The 25,789-nt window shown below is 35.2% G+C and overlaps 1 protein-coding gene across 3 annotated transcripts in view; it reads left to right on the top strand.

The window, feature by feature from the left end:
* The window catches only part of LOC127451584 (corticotropin-releasing factor receptor 1), a 245,812-nt gene extending 221,837 nt beyond the window's left edge, over positions 1–23,975 (top strand). For all 3 annotated transcript variants that reach the window (XM_051716370.1, XM_051716369.1, XM_051716371.1), the window contains one exon: positions 16,892–23,975. In XM_051716370.1, coding sequence (XP_051572330.1) covers positions 16,892–17,032 — 141 coding nt within the window. In that variant the 3' untranslated portion in view covers positions 17,033–23,975. The remainder of the gene's footprint in view (positions 1–16,891) is intronic.
* Positions 23,976–25,789: the final 1,814 nt, after the last annotated feature.

The following is a 25,789-nucleotide window of genomic DNA, read 5'->3' as shown; positions in this document are numbered from 1 at the left end:
GAATTGATTGAATTATTCCTTTAAACTGTGACCTAAAGCTTGGCAAATTTTGGCAAGAAAATGTTATAAAGATACTATGAAGTTAAATATAGATGATAACCTGTATAAAACAAATTTTTACTTGATTTTAAAAGCAGCTATCTACTCTGGCAGCTATATAATACTCTCAAACACATTCAGCCTCGGTTATAATTATATGCTTCACAGAGAATAACAGTTTGCCCTTTTTGTGCTAGTGTGAGCTGAGAGAGAAATTAATGTCAGGGAATATATTCAGCAAATGCTCTCGAAGCTATATTTCAAACATTCCTTTAAGTGTCAGCAATAATTGACCCACACTTAAAAAAAGGATTTTTGCAGGTTGTTCAGTTTACTTAAATTAAATTAAAGCAACACAATTCTAGAACATTTTGTCTTAACTTTATTTTATTACGTTCTATTCAATTAAATTAGTAAAAATGAAGTTCACTCAATCAATTTGAGTTAGCACTACGTGATTACTTTTTGTTGCATTGATGAAACTGGGCAGGAGATTTCCATTTCCCAGCATGCTTTGCAGGTGATTGGATGGGGTGAACAAATGTTGAAACTAAATGTTATTTTATGAATTTTTGAGTAAGATAAGAAAAGGAGGAGATTTGTTCATGTTTAATGTTGTGTTATATTGACATTTAAAAAGTTTTTTAGTTAGGCTGTTTGTTAAGAGTTTACCATTGTGGTGAAGATTGGTGCTTGTTCTTAGGTTGAGGATGGACTCTTACTTTCAGTAATGTTTGATTTGGGTGCTGCTCATCTCTATAAGCTGTTGCTATCAAACTGACAGTGCAACACTTTCACTGTCATTACACTTGTTCCCCTAGCATATACTAATGGTTAATAAAATTAAGTTGGACCAGCTTAAGACAATTAATCAGATTTTATCTAGTTGGTCTGACAAAATGAATTTAAGTTTGTACAACTAGAACAAGTCAGTGCCAACACATTCTTTTTTTTTTTTTTGTTGGAAAATTTTTATTTAATTGAGTGGAAATGTTTCCTCAATTTAATCAAGTTCAGTGAACTTTTTTTTTTTTTTTTTTTTTTGTAAAAAGGGTTTTACACTTCTATAGAAATACGGAGAAAGAGAGAGTCAAACTCTGAGAGAAAAGCTTCAAAACCACATTTATTGTTTGAACCTCTCTAGATTGATTTTGATCACTTGACATCAGCTTGACCTCCTGGACTGATCCTTTGAATCTTCCCCACCTTGACACATAGCAAAGAGGTTAAATACATACATCACCAGAGCTTCTGATTTACTGTGAAGACTAACCTTTGACCCTCATGGACATAGGCAACTAATTTATGCTGTGCATGGGCTGTCATGCTCTGTCATGATAGGGGCCAAGACCAGTTGCTCTTCTGATAGTTTAATCTAAACATTGTTAAATAAATAGTGACAATTTTTTATGAAGTACTGACTTCAGATCAGTCCAATGCAACACTATGACTACATTCACACCACAGCTAAATGTGCCCTCGATAAAATCACAGTATGCCAGCCTCTTTAGTCACTACTATACCACTGGATGAAACTGTAGTCTGAACAGCCACAAGCGCATTGAATCTGACAGTTTCAATTCTGATCTAGGCCACTTTAATATGTGGAAATAAATTGGATACATATATAATTATTTGCAACATGACAGCCAGGTCGGATTTCATGAGATTTTTCAATCAAACTGAACAGTCGTATTTGCGTGCTTTATTTACCCCATACATAGGCCTGTTATGGTTTAAAACATTTCATTGCAAGTCGAATGTTAACAAATTCAGTTCAATTTTAAGGAAAGAAAAAAAAAATATATGCTTCAAGAGTTGTTTACACATAAACAGTAAAATATGTGCTTGAAAAGATACTTGACAGAGGTAGATTTATGAAACAGTGCTCTTTAGTTTCTGTATAGTTTCTGTACTTCTCAAACTGTATTAAAACATGAATGCAAGCAAGTCAATGCAAATCTGAAATAATTATAAATAACAACTCTTCTTACCTTACATACATGGAATGCCGTTTTTCCTGCTGCTCTACGATTTTATGGTGTTTCGCTCCGAGTATTACATTCTTAGGCTTCGATGGTAATTAAATTTCACTTGCTGATAAATGATAATTAGATAAACTGTATAAAAAATTATAATAATACAAAAATATTTTTAGCTTTAATTATAATTGAATTATGGTAACTACACAAATTATAATAATGAACTTGCCAGGGTTTGTTTTATATATATATATATATATATATATATATATATATATATATATATATATATATATATATATATATATATATATACAGTGCATCCGGAAAGTATTCACAGCGCTTAAATTTTTCTACATTTTATTATTTGACAGCCTTATTCCAAAATGGATTAAATTCATTATTTTCCTCAAAATTCTTCAAACAATACCCCATAATGACAACATGAAAGAAGTTTGTTTGAAATCTTTGCAAATTTATTAAAAATAAAAAACGAAAAAAAAAATCACATGTATATAAGTATTCACAGCCTTTGCCATGACACTCAAAATTGAGCTCAGGTGCATCCTGTTTCCCTGATCATCCTTGAGATGTTTCTACAACTTGATTGGAGTCCACCTGTGATAAATTCAGTTGATTGGACATGATTTGGAAAGGCACACACCTGTCTATATAAGGTCCCACAGTTAACAGTGCATGTCAGAGCACAAACCAAGCCATGAAGTCCAAGGAATTGTCTGTAGACCTCCGAGACAGGATTGTATTGAGGCACAGATCTGGGGAAGGGTACAGAAAAATTTCTGCAGCATTGAAGGTACCAATGAGCACAGTGGCCTCCATCATCCGTAAATGGAAGAAGTTTGGAACCACCAGGACTCTTCCTAGAGCTGGCCGCCTGGCCAAACTGAGCGATCGGAGGAGAAGGGCCTTAGTCAGGGAGGTGACCAAGAACCCGATGGTCACTCTGACAGAGCTCCAGCATTTCTCTGTGGAGAGAGCAGAACCTTCCAGAAGAACAACCATCTCTGCAGCACTCCACCAATCAGGCCTGTATGGTAGAGTGGCCAGACGGAAGCCACTCCTCAGTAAAAGGCACATGACATCCTGCCTGGAGTTTGCCAAAAGGCACCTGAAGGACTCTCAGACCATGAGAAACAAAGATTGAACTCTTTGGCCTGAATGGCAAGCATCATGTCTGGAGGAAACCAGGCACCGCTCATCACCTGGCCAATACCATCCCTACAGTGAAGCATGGTGGTGGCAGCATCATGCTGTGGGGATGTTTTTCAGCGGCAGGAACTGGGAGACTAGTCAGGATCGAGGGAAAGATGAATGCAGTAATGTACAGAGACATCCTTGATGAAAACCTGCTCCAGAGCACTCTGGACCTCAGACTGTGGCGAAGGTTCATCTTCCAACAGGACAATGACCCTAAGCACACAGCCAAGATAACAAAGGAGTGGCTCCGGGACAACTCTGTGAATGTCCTTGAGTGGCCCAGCCAGAGCCCAGACTTGAACCCGATTGAACATCTCTGGAGAGATCTGAAAATGGCTGTGCACCGACGCTCCCCATCCAACCTGATGGAGCTTGAGAGGTCCTGCAAAGAAGAATGGGAGAAACTGCCCAAAAATAGGTGTGCCAAGCTTGTAGCATCATACTCAAAAAGACTTGACACTGTAATTGTTGCCAAAGGTGCTTCAACAAAGTACTGAGCAAAGGCTGTGAATACTTACAGGTGCATCTCAATAAATTAGAATGTCGTGGAAAAGTTCATTTATTTCAGTAATTCAACTCAAATTGTGAAACTCGTGTATTAAATAAATTCAGTGCACATAGACTGAAGTAGTTTAAGTCTTTGGTTCTTTTAATTGTGATGATTTTGGCTCACATTTAACAAAAACCCACCAATTCACTATCTCAAATAATTAGAATATGGTGACATGCCAATCAGCTAATCAACTCAAAACACCTGCAAAGGTTTCCTGAGCTTTCAAAATGGTCTCTCAGTTTGGTTCACTAGGCTACACAATCATGGGGAAGACTGCTGATCTGACAGATGTCCAGAAGACAATCATTGACACCCTTCACAAGGAGGGTAAGCCACAAACATTCATTGCCAAAGAAGCTGGCTGTTCACAGAGTGCTGTATCCAAGCATGTTAACAGAAAGTTGAGTGGAAGGAAAAAATGTGGAAGAAAAAGATGCACAACCAACCGAGAGAACCGCAGCCTTATGAGGATTGTCAAGCAAAATCGAGAATTTGGGTGAACTTCACAAGGTATGGACTGAGGCTGGGGTCAAGGCATTAAGAGCCACCACACACAGACGTGTCAAGGAATTTGACTACAGTTGTTGTATTCCTCTTGTTAAGCCACTCCTGAACCACAGACAACGTCAGAGGTGTCTTACCTGGGCTAAGGAGAGGAAGAACTGGACTGTTGCCCAGTGGTCCAAAGTCCTCTTTTCAGATGAGAGCAAGTTTTGTATTTCATTTGGAAACCAAGGTCCTAGAGTCTGGAGGAAGGGTGGAGAAGCTCATAGCCCAAGTTGCTTGAAGTCCAGTGTTAAGTTTCCACAGTCTGTGATGATTTGGGGTGCAATGTCATCTGCTGGTGTTGGTCCATTGTGTTTTTTGAAAACCAAAGTCACTGCACCCGTTTACCAAGAAATTTTGGAGCACTTCATGCTTCCTTCTACTGACCAGCTTTTTAAAGATGCTGATTTCATTTTCCAGCAGGATTTGGCACCTGCCCACACTGCTAAAAGCACCAAAAGTTGGTTAAATGACCATGGTGTTGGTGTGCTTGACTGGCCAGCAAACTCACCAGACCTGAACTCCATAGAGAATCTATGGGGTATTGTCAAGAGGAAAATGAGAAACAAGAGACCAAAAAATGCAGATGAGCTGAAGGCCACCGTCAAAGAAACCTGGGCTTCCATACCACCTCAGCAGTGCCACAAACTGATCACCTCCATGCCACGCCGAATTGAGGCAGTAATTAAAGCAAAAGGAGCCCCTACCAAGTATTGAGTACATATACAGTAAATGAACATACTTTCCAGAAGGCCAACAATTCACTAAAAATGTTTTTTTTATTGGTCTTATGATGTATTCTAATTTTTTGACAGTGAATTGGTGGGTTTTTGTTAAATGTGAGCTAAAATCATCACAATTAAAAGAACCAAAGACTTAAACTACTTCAGTCTGTGTGCATTGAATTTATTTAATACACAAGTTTCACAATTTGAGTTGAATTACTGAAATAAATGAACTTTTCCACGACATTCTAATTTATTGAGATGCACCTGTATGTACATGTGATTTTTTATTTATTTATTTATTATTATTTTTTTATATATAAATTTGCAAAGATTTCAAAAACTTCTTTCACGTTGTCATTATGGGGTATTGTTTGTAGACTTTTGAGGAAAATAATTAATTTAATCCATTTTGGAATAAGGCTGTCACATAAAAAAATGTGGAAAAAGTGAAGCGCTGTGAAAACTTTCCATATGCACGGTATATATATATATATATTCACATTTTAGAATAATTGTAAAGTCATCAAAACTATGGAATAACATAAATGGAACTATGGGAATTATGTTCAAATCAAAACTGTGTTATATTTTAGCATCTTCAAAGCAGTCACCCTTTGCCTAGAATTTGCAGACATGTACTCTTGACATTTTCTCAACCAACTTCTTGAGGTATCACCCTGGGATGCTTTTTAAACAGTATTGAAGGAGTTCCCATCTATGTTGGGCACTTATTGGCTGCCTTTCTTTATTATTTGGTCCAAGTCATCAATTTCAAAAACTTTTTTTTTTTTTTTTTAATTATGATTAAATTTTAGTTTTATAATGAAATAAATTAATATGGTGACACAATTATATTTTTGTTACAAAACTAATTTCAAACATTTAAGCATATGCCTTCAGGCATTTAAGGAGCTGGATTCAGCCTAATTTTTTACTGCGTGCTGTCTTGTGAGTGCACACCCTGAAGGAAATTTACCTTATTTAGCTGCAGTTGAACCATCACTTTAGTTGAACCATGATATTCTGTAGTTACGTTAACATTGCATTTAACTCTGTCAACTCTGATTTTGCTTAAACATTTCCATGGACTTTACAGCATGGCTAAAGAACAGTAACGTACCTGTTGGATGTCTGTCAGAAGGAAAAGTGTTGCAAAACTCAAAAATTTGAATTTGAATTTGAATTGTTTGTTCGTGTTATCAAATGCATGAACTAATGTTAACTGAACCTTGAAAATGTGTTACCAAAATATCTTATTCTGAGTTCCACGGAAGAAAGAAAAATCATGGTTTGGAATTGATTGAATTATTCCTTTAAACTGTGACCTAAAGCTTGGCAAATTTTGGCAAGAAAATGTTATAAAGATACTATGAAGTTAAATATAGATGATAACCTGTACAAAACTACATTTTAATTGATTTTAAGAACAGCTATCTACTCTGGCAGCTTTATAATACTCTCAAACACATTCAGCCTCGGTTATAATTATATGCTTCACAGAGAATAACAGTTTGCCCTTTTTGTGCTAGTGTGAGCTGAGAGAGAAATTAATGTCAGGGAATATATTCAGCAAATGCTCTCGAAGCTATATTTCAAACATTCCTTTAAGTGTCAGCAATAATTGACCCACACTTAAAAAAAGGATTTTTGCAGGTTGTTCAGTTTACTTAAATTAAATTAAAGCAACACAATTCTAGAACATTTTGTCTTAACTTCATTTCATTACGTTCTATTCAATTAAATTAGTAAAAATGAAGTTCACTCAATCAATTTGAGTTAGCACTACGTGATTACTTTTTGTTGCATTGATGAAACTGGGCAGGAGATTTCCATTTCCCAGCATGCTTTGCAGGTGACTGGATGGGGTGAACAAATGTTGAAACTAAGTGTTATTTTATGGATTTTTGAGTAAGATAAGAAAAGGAGGAGATTTGTTCATGATTAATGTTGTGTTATATTGACATTTAAAAAGTGTTTTTGTTAGGCTGTTTGTTAAGAGTTTTTGGAGTTACCAATGTTTGATTTGAGTGCTGTTCATCTTTATAAGCAGTTGCTGTCAAACTTTCAATATTGTTACATTTGTTCACCTGGCATATACAAATGATTAATAAAATTAATTAAATTGGACCAACTTAAGACAATTAATAAGCTTTTATCTAGTTTGTCTGACTAAATGAATTTAAGTTTGTGGAACTAGAACAAGTCAGTGCAAACAAATTCTTTTTTGTTGGAACATTTTAATTTAATTGTGTGGAAAAGTTTTCTTCAATTTAATGAAGTTCAGTGAACTTTTTCTTTTTTGAGTAAAAAGGGTTTTACTCAAAAGAGAAGCAATTGTAAAATGTCAAGCACACATTTTGCAGTGAATGTTAAATACAAATATGAATATTAAAAGAAATGTGAATAAATTTATATAGTCTACAAACTGAAAGCACCGTAAATCTCTATCAGAAAGTTTTGTGATACACTCGAGGCTTATTTTGTGTTCACATATTTTTGTGGAGGACATAATTAATTATTTAAATTACATGTACAGAATTAGTGAAATGCTGTGGAATACATTGCAAGTTCGAGCCTCTAAATACAGTATTTCTAGAAAAAAAATGTGCATGTTTTTAGTTTTTGTTTTGGTTTGTTTTTTTGCAATCCTCTGTGTGCAGGAATATTCTGAATAGATCTACACTCTATGAATTATTTAAACCTCTATGAAGCATTTAAAAAAAAAAAATTATTAAAGGATTAACCAGATAATTACATTTATCAGTAATGTGGATATAAATGTGATCAACTTACAGACAAGCTCCACCATAAAATCATCATTTCTCTGCTCAGGAATTCAACAGCGCCCAGACTGGTTTATAAATCCTTACGTGTGAATTGTGTGAAACATTTGTAGTTAATGTGTTACAGATCAGACATTTCAAGAAGTGGAAAATGTTTATGATATAGTTAATACTCGAGTCTAAGACGTGCACAATTAACAGAGACTGTCTGCAAACAGAGTTGAGAATGCGGCCATCCGATCTGAACATGAAATCACATTGTGCGCATTTTCATTCATAGGGTTACACTAGGGGTGTGCAGAGATGCCATTATCTGTATTTGTATCTGTATCTGTTCATATGACAAAATTATCTGTATCTGTCTCTGTATTTGGATAGAACCGGGTGTGGGTGGGGCTTAAACCGGAAGTGCATCAAAACTAATTGAAATGCCCATTTTTAAATGTTACTCTTACATTTATAGTTTCTATTATAAAATATGCCTTGTATACAGGGTTGGGGAGTAACGAAATACAAGTAACAGGAATACGTATTTAAAATACAAAATATAAGTAACTGTATGCCACTACAGTTACAATTTAAATCATTGGTAATTAGAATACAGTTACATTCAAAATGTATTTTGATTACTGAAGAGATTACTTTGCATTTTATTGTCATTTGTTTCATTTAATATTTAGTCCTTTCAGATGGAAACATTTATACATATAAATGATGCGATCCAAAGTGCATTTGAACAGCAGTGAAACACTTTCTTATGATGTGTTACATTCATACGAGCAGACAGAGGAGTAAGATTGAAGTAAGTTTGGAGCACAAGAAATAGAAATAAACCTTGTGTAAATTGTCAGCTTTACGCTAAGCTAAAATGCTGTTTCTAGCCATTTTACATGCATATGTTACCAGGCACCATCATATTTTTTTATTAAGAAAATTCACGTTGGATCATAATTTCTTTTTTTCTAGTAAGACCTTACTAGAAATCTTATTCTTGATAATAATTTTTGTATTGTTTTCCTGTAAAAATATCTAAAAATCCAGTTTGATTTATCTTGTTTTAGAAACAACACTGCATAAGATATTTAGGTTTTTCAGAGAATGTATTTTTAACGTGTATTTTGTCTTACTGTACTGGCAGAGTTATTATAGTCAAAACAAGTGAAAAAATCCTAAAAGTATTTAGAATACTTTACTGACCTTGAGTAATATGAAATATGAAATATGTTACAAATTACATTTTACAGCATGTATTCTGTAATCTGTAGTGGAATACATTTCAAAAGTAACCCTCCCAACCCTGTGTAGAAATCCTTGTAAACATCTGCATTAAGTGAAAATGTTTTGCCCTGCCTATCGCGATTGTGAGCATTTTTGCATGTGCAAGATTGGCGTGTGCACAGCGTTTGACAGACGCAAGCAGCTTTGTATTATGGAGAACACGCTTCCAAACACAGAGATAATGTGGAATTTTCCCTTAGTGTACAGACTAATTATCTAAATTCTTTCAACACTGACAATGCTGCAACTACACTGAACTAAATTCACGCAGGATGTATAAAGCTGTGAAATAATGACAGAAGGCATGAATAAAGCATGATCTTGCTTCATTGTACAATTAAACTTTATATATAATTTGGGACTGTGTGACATTGTTCACGTTTTTCACCATAACAATTACTAGAAAAAGGTTTCCACACTTCTCTTCTAAATGAAAGATTCGTCCAAATCTGAGAAGTGTCCTTAAAGTGATAGTTCAGCCTTTAATTAATATAATATCATCATTTGCCTGCTCCATTTTCTTCAAACCCCGTGAAACTTTCTGTATTTTATGGAACCTAAAAGATGTTAGACAGAATGCTAGGGACTGACAGTCTCAGTCACATTTCCCTTTCAAAATATGGGGGTGTGGGGGGATAAGGATAGCATTAAGGATAGCATTCTGTCTAACATCTCCTTAAAGGAATAATTAAAATTTAAAATTCTCACATCATTTACTCACCCTCATGCCATCCCAGATGTGTATGTGGTTTTTTTTTTTACTTCTGCTGAATACAAAGATCTTTAGAAGAATATCTCAGCTCTGTTGGTTCATAGAATGCAAGTGAATGGGTACCAAAACTTTATACTGTACTGGCAGAGTTTTTATAGTCAAAACAAGTGAAAAAAATCTACCACTGCTGAAGAAGTAATTCAAAGTATTTAGAATACGTTACTGACCTTGAGTAATCTAACAAAATGCGTTACAAATTACATTATACAGCATGTATTCTGTAATCTGTAGTGGAATACATTTCAAAAGTAACCCTCCCAAGCCTGCTTGTATATGCCTTTTCAAAATAATAGCATAATAATAATAATATTAATAATATTATACAACTATTATTTAAAAAAAATATTATTATTGTTTTCTTACCAGATGAAGCTGAATTAGTGGGCTACATTAACCGTGGAATATGTTGTTAACTTTGATTTCTCCTGGTATTTCTGATATTATATCTGTCTGAAAGAGAATTTTTATTTGTCTGTTCATGTATAACAACATTATTCTGAAGGCAGGAGGTGTCAAGCAAAATGTGAAATGTCGAGCACACATTTTTCAGTGAATAATAAATACAAATTCAAATATTAAAAGAAATGAAAATAAAATCAATATAGCCTACAAACAGGTGAAAGTCCCGTAAGTCAATCAAGAATTTTTATGATAAAACACCATTATTTATTTAAATAATAATAATAACAATAACAATAATGTTACATTTATATAGCGTCTTACCAGAATTAGCACAGTTTAAAGAAGGAGAAAAAAAAGACAGAGCATATTTCAATTTATACATTTTACATGAGCAGGAATATTCCTAATAGATGAATACTCTATGGAACATTTAAACCTTTATGGATCATTTTAACTTTTTTCGGAATAAAGTCTTAACCAGATAATTTCCTAAATTGCTGATGTGGATATTAATGTGGACAACTTTAAAAGATGGATAGACAAGTTCTGACATGAAATCATCACTTCAGGTCAGGAATTTAACATCACGTTCAGGTTTAGGCTATAAATGAATACATGGGAACCACATGTGAATCGTGAGATACATTAACATAGACATTTCAAGAAGTGGAAAGCGTATATGATGTCGTATCTTAATCTTACACTTGCTAAGCGCCAGACGCGCAAAATTAACAGAGACCGCATACTGAGTCAAGACCGCGCCCATCCGATTTGAAATCACAACTTGCGCATTTTCATTCATAAGGTTTACACTTTAAAAATATTGGCTGCACAGATTCATAAATTCTTTGTGATTTTTTATGTTTATTAAAAATGTCGCTTTATCATTGTTCGTCTTGGATAATCAATCATATGAATATTTTTTAGATTATTCGGATGAATCCGTTATTCATTTTGAAGTAATTATTCATGCCTTTCCTAATAAGGTATTTGGCTTTGGGCACATCCCTAATATACAAACTGTATATTAGCACTGTCAGTCGATTTAAAATTTAAAATTCAAAATATGACACCATATATACTTCAATTTCTGTCAAAATTAATTTTTTCCATCTTAGGAAAGAAAACAAAACGATATGTAACAATATAATGCTTTATTAACATTTTACAAACAAAGTCTTCCACAGCATAAAGATAGAAATGCACTAAAATAGCACCAGTTCAAACAACATTAAACGTTTCCCAAAGTCTAAGTAAGAGTTTGACTAATTGTAAGAACTAATCTCCCCATAGGTTGCATATTCATTGCAGTGGGCATTAAATCCATTAAACTCTCATCCTCCACAATATTAGTACAATAATAGACTGTGGCTATCCGCTCTCCTACAGCAGTCGTGAAGCTGTGTTCATGATTCGTGTCAGAGTATCAACGCTTACGTCAAGTGTCACTTTGAACTCCAGTTAAAAACACTTGTAAAAAAATTATAGTTAAGCATGAACTATATGGTTATAGTTAAGACTTGGCGTGCTTCTGTTAATTAAAATGCACCTTAAATAGGCTGAAAAATACTTGATTTCTATCACAAGTCAAATAGCGTTAAGAGGTCCTTTCTCCATCATTTAATCACTGACAGAGCAGCGCTTTTGTGCACAAGGATAAAGCGACATTTTAAATAAACATGAACAAAATTACAAAGAATTTATGAATCTGTGCAGCCAATATTTCTAAAGTATTAACCTTATGAATGAAAATTCGCATGATGTGATTTCAGATCGCATGGGCGCGGTCTCGACTCTGTCCTTTTGTATCCATTAATTGTGCATGTCTGGAGCTTAAGTGTAACATTAAGATACAACATCATATACACATTCTATTTCTTGAAATGTCTGTGTTAATGTATCACACGATTCAAACATTATTATTCCTATGTCTTCATGTATAGCCTAAACCTGAGTTAAATGTTAAATTCCTGACCTGAAGTGATGATTTCCCATCAGAGCCCATCTATTTTAAAGTTGACCACATTTATATCCACATCAGCGATTAAGGAAATTATCTGGTTAAGATTTTATTCCAAAACAAAAGTTAAAATGCTCCATAAAGGTTTAAATGCTCCATAGAGTATTCATCTATTAGGAATATTCCTCCTTATGTAAAACGAAGAAACTGAAATGTCTTTTTTTTTCTTCTTCTTTAAACTGTGCTACCTCTGGTAAGGTGCTATATAAATGTAACATTATTATTATTATTATTATTATTATTATTATTATTATTATTATTATTATTTATTATTTAACTAAATCATGGCGACTTATCGTAAAAATTCCTGATAAATTTATGGGACTTTTACCTGTTTGTAGACTATATTGATTTTATATTCATTTCTTTTCATTTTTGAATTTGTATTTATTATTCACTGAAAAATGTGTGCTTGACATTTTACATTTTGCTTGACACCTCTTGCCTTACAGAAATACCGGGAGAAACCACAACAAATTCCACAGTTAATATAGCCTACAAATTCAGCTTAATCTGGCAAGAAAAAAAAAAAAGAATCAAATATATTTTTTAAAATACTAGTTGTATTATAATAATAATAATAATAATAATAATAATAATAATTCTTATTATTCTTATTATTGTTATTATTTTTATTAGTAGGCTATTATTATGAAAAGGCATATACAAGGCATATTTTATTCAAAGAAACTATAACTAAGTATTAATTAAAAATGGGCATTTCATTTATTTTTGACGCACTTCCGGTTTAAGCCCCGCCCACACCCGGTCCTATCTGAATACAGAGACAGACAATTTTGTCATATGAACAGATACAGATACAAATACAGATAATGGCTTCGCTGCACACCCCTTGCGGACACATTACAAAGGTTTTGCCCTCCCAACCAGTGTTTATGCTGGTTTATGCTGTATTAACAATAAATGCGTTAATCACGATTAAGAGAAATTAACGCGTTAAAGTTTTTTAATTAATCACTTGCGTAAATGCATTAATATATATATATATATATATATATATATATATATATATATATATATATATATATATATATATATATGTTATTGACACAATTTTAAAAGAAATGGTACTTGATTAAATATTTAATTTTTATTGAACAGCATCTTAAATTGACTTTAGTACTTGATGCAGTTGGTATATACCTGATACAAATATAATCTGTTCAATATGGCATCCCCTTTCACTATTTAATCATGGTGAACAAGCAAACGGACTGAAATATTTAAATGTTTATCTGCTTCAGTGGCTTGTGGAGTGTTTACTAGTTTAAATTACAGCACAGACACGCTTGTTGACTCAAGCTTTGGCGACTGAATCAGAAACACCATCTGGCAAGAGAGCAACAGGCATGCGACTGATTTTTTTCCTCCAACTTCTCCAAAGACCAGCCATGCGATAAAGTCTATTGAATGAGGTGGAGATGTAGAAAAGGGGTTTAAATGTTTACTCTGACATTGATTTGATTGATTTGCAGAGAGTGAGGCCTTTTTAAGAGCTCAGGCTTGACTTTCAAATTGATTAAATTAAACGCCCTCTCCGAATTACTGTCTGAAGCTCTCTTGATTCCTCGCTCCACCACTGTAGCATCTGGTTCCCTTCCATGTATTTAAACTGCATTTGGCCTTTTAGATGTCAAACGATTGTAAAAATGTCTATTTCTACTGACAGCATAGCTTAAGGAAATGCCATTGTTTTGGTTGTTAGGAAGAGGGCTCCCTGGTTGCTATGGTACCCCGCTGAGTATGCAAATGATGTACCATTTCATTGGTGACATATCCCACTGGTGAGATTTAAATGTTAATGATTTGACTGTGAGATCAGCTTTTGCTGGGAGCAGATCTTTACTGCTGGTCTTTGACCTGTCCTCCAAATCCAGATTTATATCTGTAGATTTCCTTCTCCATCCATGTGTTATATACTGTACAGTAGGGCCCAAAGTCTGAGACCAGATTGAACATCTGTGACTTTTTCCTTTAAACCTGGAAATTAGCATACAAATTTTAGGATTTTTCAATTATGACATAAAATGAAGAGGAAACATTTGAGATTTGGCACTATTTCTAAGTCTCTAATCTTGAATCCATATTTGGAATATTCCTAATTCTCATGCTGGATAACATGGAACATCAGGTTTTGCACAAACTTGTGGAGTCAATGCTAGCTCTAGTGCATGCTGCCATTAAAGCAATCTCACTCACTCACCCACATTCTCCATATTTCTGTTTTTTTCTCTATATGTCCAGCCTCCTGTAAGTAAAACCTCTTTTCTTTGACAGGAACTCAAACATTTACTCACACAGATACACAGGTTCACACATTTTTATGTGAAAATACATGCTGCTCTTTGTTGCCATGTTTTGGGAATTGACAAGTGAAGTGGCAAATGACTGACAGAACTATACATTAGTAAAATTAATGAATGAGGTTCAACAACTTTATACTTTCTCTCAACCATTCAGTCATTTTTCTTTATTTACATCACATACTTATAATTTGTCTGTCCATTTTTCAATCAGTTGCCTTTAATTTTCACCTTCTTTGACTTTATATTTATAGCTTTAATTTAGAAAATGAATACTAACTTTTTAAAGAAGCCAAAGATGAAAATGAAATAGCTGTGGTCCTCGATGCTAATTGGTCAGTACAGCAATCCAGCCATGCTAAAATACATGAGATAGTAACTGCTATAAGGTAAAAGGCCTGTTCATCTTGCTGCTGACTATGAAGGATGGGTTAGATTAATAAAATAACAAATCTTGATATTTGTATTATGTGTAGCAAAGATGCTGGGGCAGTAATGTCAAGATCCATATGCAGTTTATTAAAAGTATAAACAGTACAACAAAGTAGCAAATCAAAAGTTAAACAAAAAGCAAGCAAGGATTCGGTATACAGGAAGACAGTCCAAGAAAGGCAAACCAAGTAAATCCGAGAGACAGAGGGGTAATCCAGTAAACAGGCAATAGGTCCAAAAACACACAAGCAGGCTGGGAAATACGATGAACGGGCAAGAGTCAAAACACAGGGAAAACAGTAATGGTAAATAATGCTCAGAATTGCAGACTAGGCAGAACAAGACTTTGCACTGAATGGTGTAAACAGGGAACTTAAATAGACAGAGATAATGTGAAACAGGTGGGTGAGTAATCAGTTATGGGTTATGGGAAATGTAGTTCGTGAAAGAAGGGTTAATACTCTGGAGATGGCGACCTCTGGAGGCGTTCAGGAGAGAGAGCAGGTGCTGCTGGTGTAACATTATGTAGAAAATTTATTATGAAAGTAATAAGGCATTTTTGTTCTATTTTGAATATATGTGTTTCTTCAGCTTCAGGCAATTTCATGTTCTATGTATTTTTATAGAAACTAACAGATTTCAACTTTTTTTCTTTTTGTTAAATGAGTCACTTCAAAACTGAATTTCTTTCTTTTTTTTTTTTTTTTTTTTTTTTTTTTTTTGACCATGCCTTCATTAATTATTTTCGGTTCTTTTCAAATGCCTTTTTTATGTAGAGATATTATTTGTTTAGCCTTGTCCCAGACCCAGACTTTCAGTGTTAAATCAGCCATTATAAAAAATACATATTTTCACATTTTTAACTATGATAATCTAAACAAAGAGTAAAATAAGAAAGTTATTTCAGTTTTAATTGAATGAAAATGTTTTCCACCGCACCAAACAATTTTGCCTGTTATACTTTTTTTTTTTTAAGTGTACTTGTTAACCAGCTCAATAAAAGTGTCAGTAAAGAGCATGCTTGAGATGAAATATGGTACTTAATGTGGGAAAGTTATGTTTGACAAATCCATGTATATATCACTTGTGAGGAGAATATTTTTATTGGGCGTCATTTCAAACAAGCTGTAATTTTGCTATATTATGCAATAATAATAATAATAAGAAGAAGAAGAAGAAGAAATTGTGGTGAAAATTTAACTGTGGTGAGAGTTTTCATTCAGAAAAATAAATGGCCTTAATGCCCTGTTATACATGTTCATATACTGTTGGACATTGTTAGTAGATACATTTGAAAAACTAGTGAGAGTTTGAAAAATGTTTTAGCAAGACCAGAATGCCCGAAGTTGAAGAAACTCCCCTATTTGGGTTGTGGGCACCGTGATAATATTCACAATATATCACAGCCTCAAAGGGATAGTTCACCCCAAAATTAATATTCTGTCATCATTTACTCACCTTCATGTCATTCCAAATGACATACTTCTGTGAAAAACAAAGGCAGAATTTAAATCCATTCACTTCTCACTGGGGAAAAAACATGCTGTGAAAGTGAATGGTGGCTGAGGCTAACATTCTGCCGAACATCTCCTTTAGTGTTAGAAAGTCATACTGGTTTGAAACAACATAAAGGTGAGTAAATGATGTCAGAATTTTCATTTTGCGGTGAAAACCAACCCTTCAAGTCCCTTATTGCTCAATTTCAGCATAGCATATGATATTAAAAAAAAAAAAAAACTGAATGTCACATTTTTCCTGGCAGGTCCAATTACAGATTAGGTGAGCATTCACCACATCTCTTTCTTTGTCAATAGGTTCGCTCAGCCGTTCGTAAACGGTGGCATCGCTGGCAGGATAAGCACTCCATTCGAGCACGAGTGGCACGGGCCATGTCTATTCCCACATCTCCAACGCGGGTTAGTTTCCACAGCATCAAGCAGTCGTCTGCCGTCTGACATCAACAGAAGTGATGTGTCCATCCCCGTTTCTTCTGCTTTCCCTCTAACAATCCTCGGCTAACCCTCTATTCTACAAAAACCCAGGGATAACAGGGACAGCTATGGGCCAAACAGGGTATTATCATCGGTTGAGACACAGATGGGTGGAGATGTACACAGACAATGAGGTCCACCTGCTGGTTTCGCTGGAAGAGACTGCAGACACAGATAAGAGCATCAGTGGTCTTGGACAGCGACAGGAAAGGAAAGATGAAGCTGGCACCAAAAAAGATCTATAAGCAGGCAGGGTGTATTGTTTAAATTTTTAAAGCTATTTTTCAGTTCCTCTCCTCCTGGTCAGCTCTTCTATCTCTTGTCTTCTCTGGTTGAAGACATCAATGTTATTCCTAACTTGATTCCAGAACTATCAGATTAGGATAATATGGAATATTATGGAATACTATGGAATATATTATATTTAGTTTTTAGGAATTTTACAAGAAATTGAGATAAAGAGGAAAACATTTTGGTTTCCAATTAGAGCAATTGGAAACCTGACAAACTATTTTCCAGTAAACTGCACACCCTATATCTCAGTTATTGGGAAACTTTCCCTGTGAACACTGATTGTTTTTGATTCCTTTGACTGGATACTAAAATATTATATTCTCCAGGTTGTTCCAATTGTGCCCCTTAAATATTATTTTCTTACATGTCACTTGCTGATTTACAGTGTCCAAGTAATTGCAACTAGTAATAGATTCCCCAGATTCTTACAATTTCAGTCTATTGCTGCGTATATCATGCAAAGCTAGTAGGAAAAAACTGTAAACCTGCTCACATCATGTAAACATTCAACATCTTACTATTTTATTTTAAAAAAGATGAAAGGTGTGTGTTAATGCTCTCCCAGGACTCCCAAACCTCAAGGATTTATTAACAGTCCTTGGCTAAAGAAGAAGGAGGCTCACAGGAAGGGAAGAATATCATGAAGACTGGTAATGTAGAAGATCCCTGGGCACATAAAAGGGTTTTTATGACATAACAAAGATTTTGTTTTTATCCTGCATTAGGAGCCTCAGCCAAGTGGGCAATTGAATGTATTCAATTATCCACTCTAGTTCCCCATTATATGCAGTTTTATTCTATAAATTCCCAGATTACCAAGCAGGCTAACAAAATAGAAAAAATAATAGAAGCTGGAGCCAAAGGGACTCCTGGTCTCATAAAATCATGTTACACTACATACAATTTTGCTAAATGAATTATACATAGCTCATTTTATGTATCATGGCAGAATGGTGTTATAGAGCATTAATGGAGCATTAATAGAGCATTAATCTTAAAAACTTCAACTGTCTTTTAGCACCACACAGTGCAAATCAAAAGATGTAGTCAATATTTCAATAACGTGTAGGTTCTATGTTTCAAGCTTATCATAAATGCTCTTTTTATTCTCTCTTTATCATATGACAGTTCAGTCGCAATTGGATTTTTATTACCCAATTGTAAAGCCCTGCCCATTAATTTAAAAAATGGGAACAGGGGCTCTCTAGCTTCATAGGGAAGGAAAAAGCACCATAAAAATATGGTAAAAGAAGTCAATACGATTTTTATTCCAGTATTCTGAAACTTTACGAGAGCTTTCAAAACACAGGCATGCTGACCATACACGCTTGATTAAATTGTCTCAATGGGAGCAAAAAAATTATACGTTTCATACAAGCCCACTCATATCTTATGATTTTTCCAAATGGTTAACTCGTACATATTATTACAAGTACGACATGTGTTGCAAATCAGTTTTGAAGACATGATGTTGTTTGTGGACCATATCTATTCATGCTTCTCTAGACAACTGTTTGTGAGGTAGGATATCTCGAAATTTGCTAAAGATGAGTATTTCTGTTTTGTGTAGATCTAGGACCAGTTTCTCCAATTTAAATCCCACCCTTAACAAATAAGAATCAGATCTCATGTCAGCCCAGAAGGACCACCTCAACAAAACCTGTTTATGTAGCACCACTCACTTTACTTTTAATAGAAAAGTCCTAAGAAAACCCCTGCTTCAATATGATTATAGAGTCAACACATCTTCAAGCCTCATGTAGAGTATTTTAACATCCATCTATGTGTTGAGATTCTTGCTAAGCCTGAGCCACAAATAACCGTGTCCTGTGACCACTCACTGCTGACTCAGCACTGTAAAGCAGATAGGGCTTTTGTGCAATATACAGTTCATCCAATCAGTCATATCTGATAGGGATGGAAAGAGAGCAAGTTTGTTTTAAAAAAAAACTTCATCTATAATTTTGTGCTCTTCTGACCTCAACGCACTTGTGCTTGAATAATTTGTAAACGCCTTTGCAGAAACAGCTTCAACATTCTGCCATTCAAACATTCAGCCATGCTTGTTGTGTAAACATCATTATACACACCATATATATGGGTTAGCCATTATATATATACAAGGTGACTAGCGTTGTGGAGTTTGCTTATTATCATATAGAAGTGTATTCTGTATACCTGAAAAACCAAGGACCAAGTTACTGCTAGTTAATAGCAAGACAAGGTTCATTTTAGTGTTATTAATAAGTTCAGGACTAAAGGAGGATTCACAATGAACGCGTTTACATGAACTGTTTATATCTGGCTCCGCATCACTATCTGCATTCCCATTGGTAGTCGCCGCATCATGTCAGCTCTCATTTGCATTAAGTTGCTGTCAATAGTAATACCAGAAATGACCAATTCTTCTGGTTTCTTTGTGGCTACAAATTGCTGTCAGTGTGAACACCCTTTAACACTGTGTCCTAACCAGTTGCGATGCAATTGTTTCCAGCAACAAGCGTTTTGTCTGTCCGCACTGAACGTAAAACTGCTGCACGACGTGACATAATCACAGCTAATCACATAATATTTAATGTTTAATGTACAGATATGAGAAGCAGAATTTTGGACCAATGAGTTTCAGCAATGGGTGGAGTTACCCAGCATGATGCAGCAAAAATAAAAACCAAGTGATCAACAAAATATCCTGTTGCTATGTTTTTGGGCAAGTACAATGGCTGAATATGACTTTATAAACACTTTTTTTTGTTCCCGAAGGACCGTTCGACGCTCATAAGAGTGTTGGGAGAGGTTACGTGATGGCCTGGTGTGCTGGCTACGAGGCACACAGCGGTCTGCCCGTCTCGCACCGCCAGTCCACGTAACACAGTTCAGCTAGTTGTGGCGTTTTGTATAGGGACCCCTAGTGTCACTACATCGACACAACGTCGAGTGAGTGACAGATAGGGAATGTCCTGGATACTTTCGTAACCTCCGTTCCCTGATGGAGAGAACGAGACGTTGTGTCCCTCTTGCCACAACACTGAACTACCCACTGAAATGCCCGGGACCTTGTCTCGGCTCCTCAGCACAAAACCTGAATGAGTGGTTGCATACCAGCTCCTTTTATACCCGTATGTCCGGGGGAGTGGCATGCAAATTCCACTCGCCAATTCCCATTGGCCTTTTTTCAAAAAGCAGAGGTGTTTGGAGCTCCCAAGAGTGACCCCTAGTGTCACTACATCAACACAACGTCTCGTTCCCTCCATCAGGGAACGGAGGTTACGAAAGTAACCAGGACGTTTTGTTCACCTCTCATTTATCTTTTAGGACTCTTTTAGTTATGTTTAGTTTAAAGTTTTACATTAGGGAAGTGTGTTTTATGCATTAAAACCTAAATCTAAAATTCACTTTAAAAACCTGATTTCAACATTATTTACCCGCTTTTGGCACCCCCCGCTGGATATTTCACAGGAAAACTGCAGCCAAACGTATAATGCAAGCAAAAATGTTGCCATGGTCATGTAAATTTTAATGAGATCAGGCTGATTTTGCCATTGGTGTTGCAGAAATTACACACTTCAGCTTTAAACCTTAATGTGTAAGATTAAATTGATTGATGATTTGAGATTTTGTGGCCTGTGTGTAGTTTCCCCTGTTCCTGAATCATTAGATTAATTTTTCCCTTTGGCTTTTGTTTGGAATGTGGATCATGTGACAGTAGCCTTGAACAGTTATCATACCCTCAAACATATGCTGTATTCCAAAGCAAGGCATACATGATGTGCACCTCAAACTTTCTTTAAAAGAAGACGCAGATTATACTGGCTACAAGAAAGAAAAAGAGCTAAAGAGACAGCCTTTCATTATTACTTTAATCTTAGCAAATAACTCAGATTTATTCTAATGCTCAAATATAAAGATGTTCAGACTCACCATTCTTGGTAAGGTCAAAGTCTGTATTAGATTTGTTGGCCACCATCCTGCAGATGGAATTGTGAGTTTTCAGTATACATTTGAGAATTTCTATTCATTCTATTTCTGTGTTGCTGAGATAACATTGGGATTAAAGGAATAGTTTGTCCAAAAAATAAAAGATCTGTCATTATGTACTTGCCCTCATGTTGCTCCAAACCCATCTGACTTTCTTTTTTTTCAGTAGAACAGAAAAGGGGGATTTTTGAAGAATATTCAGGCCACTCTTTTCAATATAAAGAAAGTGAATGAAGAGTGGGGCTGTCAAACTCCAAAATGATAAAAAAAAAAAAGCACCATAAAAGTATCCTAAAAGTGGTCAATATAACTTTCCAAGTCTTCTAAAATCATATGATAGCTTTGTGTGAGGAACAGACTGAAATTTGAAGTTATGAGAGTGAGTAAATGATTACAAAATGTTATCATTTTGAGCGAACTACCCCTTTATCTCCTCATTCCTCAGTTGATTTCCTATCTCTGTGAAAACCAACGCTGATGTCTGTGTTTGTTTCTATTTCTTTAATTTAATTTGCTCTTGTGAAGAAGTACTTCCAAAGTTGTGAACTGTACAGAGGGTTGGAACAAGTACAAGCGATGTAGCTGTATTCGTTACAAATATGTCAATAAGTGATATTTTTCGGGTATTTCTATTGTGTTCAGTCACTGATGTGAAAGTGTACAAAGAAAAATCTATTTATTTATAAATATGGCACAGAAAAAAATACATTTATCTCACTATTTAAATAGAGGTCAGAGAACACAAGCCCACACGAGACTCATATCAATATATCCATAACATTAATGTCCAGAATGTGTGAATACAAAGAAATCTTGTATTTTGCTTTCTGTGGTTCTGTGAGACAATCTTGTCATAATTTCTGTAATTTTCTGCAGTGCTACAAGAACATTCTATTGTTTCTCTGTTTGTTTTATGATCGAGTTTGATGTTCGAGGGGATTAAGGAACTGTACAGAAATTTATATTAAATAAACTACACAAAGAGTAAAGTCATATGTTGAAGGCATATAATGTAGTACTGTGCTGATGTATCATTGCTGGAAAAGACAGGCTAATGAAGACGATTATGAAGTTGGAACCCAGGTGCAGTTTATTTACATAAGTGAAATCCAACAACCATAAATCCAAATGTGAAACAAAACATAAACTTGACTTGACTTGACTTGACTTGACTTGACTTGACTTGACTTGAACAATCCAATAATGTTACACATACAATACCTGACAATGGACAATGGCAAACATGAGGCTTAAATATATGGACAAGGGAGAAACATGACAATGATAACCAATGACAAGACAGAAGGTAACAAGGTAACAAGACAATAAACCAATGAAAGCATGACACATGAACATGGAGGGAAACATGAAATCACATGACCAGGGGACCACATGACATGAAACAGGGAATCACATGACCTGGCAGGGAAACAGGAAATAACATGACATGGAACACATGACTATAAAACAGGAACTACACTTCCAAAATAAAAGACATTAACACAAAACATGAACAAAAACACATAAAACCATGACAGCTGAACAAGATGTGAATTATTACACTGTGTACATTTTTTTTTTTTTTTTTTCTGGGTAGTAAGTGTTATTTCCTAATTGCTTATGCCTCAAAAGTATAGAAAATGGCTAATATTCCCAACAAACTCTGCTTTTGTGACCAGGACAGTGATATTTTGAAATGTTCCTATTTTATAATACAGAAATTGTGTTACATATTGTTATTATTATTATTATTATTATTATTATTTTCAAAATCTTCTTCTGTTGATGTGTTGTGAACATTCACAGCTCTATATAATCATGTTGTTCTACACCCATATTACTTTTTTTTTTCTTCTTCTTCTGTGAAACACAAAAAGAGCTAGGTAGAATGTTAGCCTCAGTCACCATAATACTTAACTTCTTTTATGTTCCATGGAAGATAGAACTCAAACAGGTTTTGAACAACATGATGGTGAGTAAATGATGACAGAATTTTAATTTTTCTGTAAAACTTTTGACTGTTCCTTTAAAATATGCCATACTGGTTTTAAAACAGTGGTTCCCAAGTAATTTTAAGAGCATTTTAGTTCACTTTTCTACCATAAACAATTGTTTGTGTTGGATTGCCATTTGATGTCCAATGTAAAATCTGGGTAGTAAAGCAAAACTCGTTGAAAACCATTGTTGTAGTAACATAATGCCATTTCTCAGATATCAAGTTCCTTGACAAGGGAATGCCATTGAGTTTGATCCTTTAAATATGTCATTACATCATGTTTTTGTTGTTCTAAACACATCTACACAAAAGTACAAATTCCTTTTTTATATTAAAGTGACATATGAGCTATTTGTAATTCAATTCTGATATACAGTACTGTATTTATTCTTCAGGACATAAGTCCTTTATAGCTGCAAAATAGTGAGGAATCTGACCTTGACAGAACAATGTGAGAAAGATGATCTATCAAATAAGAGAAAAGGTATCTGTTTCCTTTTTCAGATAAAACAAAAACTATTTTCGTTTAGTATGGTTTATTTGTTGTGAAAATCTGAAAACAGCATTTCTCTACACAAAGTGGTTACGAAATTCCCTAGTTGTTTTTCATTGTAATGAAAAGCTCTCTATTAAATTGACACCTCTTTCCTGTAGCCTTTCACTCTCCTCTGATTTGTTATGCTTTTCCAAAAAAAAAAAAAAAAAAAAAAAAAGACCAGGTTTAATTCTACGGATTTATTTGCAACCTGACTTGCATGTCTAACAGCTGAGACCATACATAACAAATACCACCTAAAATGAATCCACAAAAGGTGTAAAAATGTCACAAAATGCCACAAAAGGTCCAGCTTGTGAAGACACATTGCTAACACATCTGACAGCACATTTACACTTCAACCAAACAAAAGCAAATAACATTGCTGTTGTGAGACAGGTGTTAAAGACATTTTTTGTTCCAAATACAGCAATGTTCATGGTAATTCTGAAGGTACCAACACCCAATAAGCTTAAGTGAGATGTGTTGAAATGGTTTGGATGTGGACAATTATAGGCGCTGAGAAACACCTGGCCTTGGGAAATCCCTAAACTTTTACCAGTGTTGTGTAATATCCATTAAATGGCTGAGTGTTGTAATACTTTAGGCAAAGCTGGAGAGATATTTATACAAATAATTTACAATGTCTAAACAGTTTATTTTGGACCAAAATGCACATTTGAGAACAGCATTTCTTAAATCGAAGAGGGAATAGCAATAAAAATGTTTTAAATGGCCCATGTAAGGCTGGTTGCCATTTAAAATTAAATAAATGCCCTCAGGATGCATTAGTATAAAATGCATAAAAAGGTATAGAGATTTGTGTTATCTGACGTGAGATTTTGAAATGAATTACATTGCATGATTAAAGGTACGATCATGCTTTTGAAAACAATCCTTGTCAGAGCAATTACAATAATGGGGTTTGAAATCAGTTAGAAAGTCATCAACATATTAAATGAAAAAACTCCTCAAAAGGATGCATAAACAATTATTCAGCTGTCTTTGCTTTGTCTAAAGACCTCTACACAGCACCATCTACTTTTCATAAGAGGGTCTCTCTTTGACATTTGTACAGGATTATTAGAATTCTTTATTTCTGCAGATATTTCACTCCGATCTGTTTAAATTCCTACACAGGCCAAGGGTGGGGTCAGAGTAGAGGGCAACCATTACTATGACCTCAATAAGTTTAGAAAGATCAGAGAAGATATTAGATTTTAACATCAAAAGATCACCCAACTCACCCAAGACCACACAAAAAATGCTGTAGAAGTCTTTAGCATAGTGGCCAGAGGCAGAGTGAAAAAGAACATTTGATTAGAACTTGGAACAAATCCCACGATCTTCCAGATTTTGGATCAATTCAAGTATCTGTAAGGAAGTCGACTCACTGAAGGAGCCGGAGCTGGTCAAACATTCAACATAAGACAGTTTATTGTCAGCACTTTTCAGTGTAACAAAGACATTCAATACCACTGCTTTTCAGCAGCAGGAGCACACTAACAGGGTGCTTTTCAGCTCCATATAAACACACATTAACAGGGTGCTTTTCAGCTCCACATGAACACACAGCTTCATTGGTCTCTCTCTCTCCCGGAGTCTCTCCCCGACTGCCGCTCTCGTCGCGGCTTTATCTCTCGCTCGTTAAGGCTGCAATCACCCAGAGCTGGGCAAGATAATCCACTACAGGTGTCCAACCCGGCCTCGCTCCACACAGTCGCCGCTCGGCCTGCCCCGCTCTCCATATACCCCCATTGACCCGACTCAGGCTGGGGACCTCTCTGGCCTGAGCCTTACTCCCCCCCATTTCTGGAGAGGAGCCGCTGCCCTTTCGGCCGACCCAACGCCGGATGCTTTTCCCCACCTCCGTGAACCCGGAACAGCTCTAGGGAAAAGTGAGGGGGAGGAAGGTGCAAGA

The sequence above is a fragment of the Myxocyprinus asiaticus genome, chromosome 14, assembly GCF_019703515.2.
Source record: "Myxocyprinus asiaticus isolate MX2 ecotype Aquarium Trade chromosome 14, UBuf_Myxa_2, whole genome shotgun sequence".
In the NCBI taxonomy this organism is placed as follows: Eukaryota; Metazoa; Chordata; class Actinopteri; order Cypriniformes; family Catostomidae; genus Myxocyprinus; species Myxocyprinus asiaticus.
This window is presented reverse-complemented; position numbering and strand designations above follow the sequence as displayed.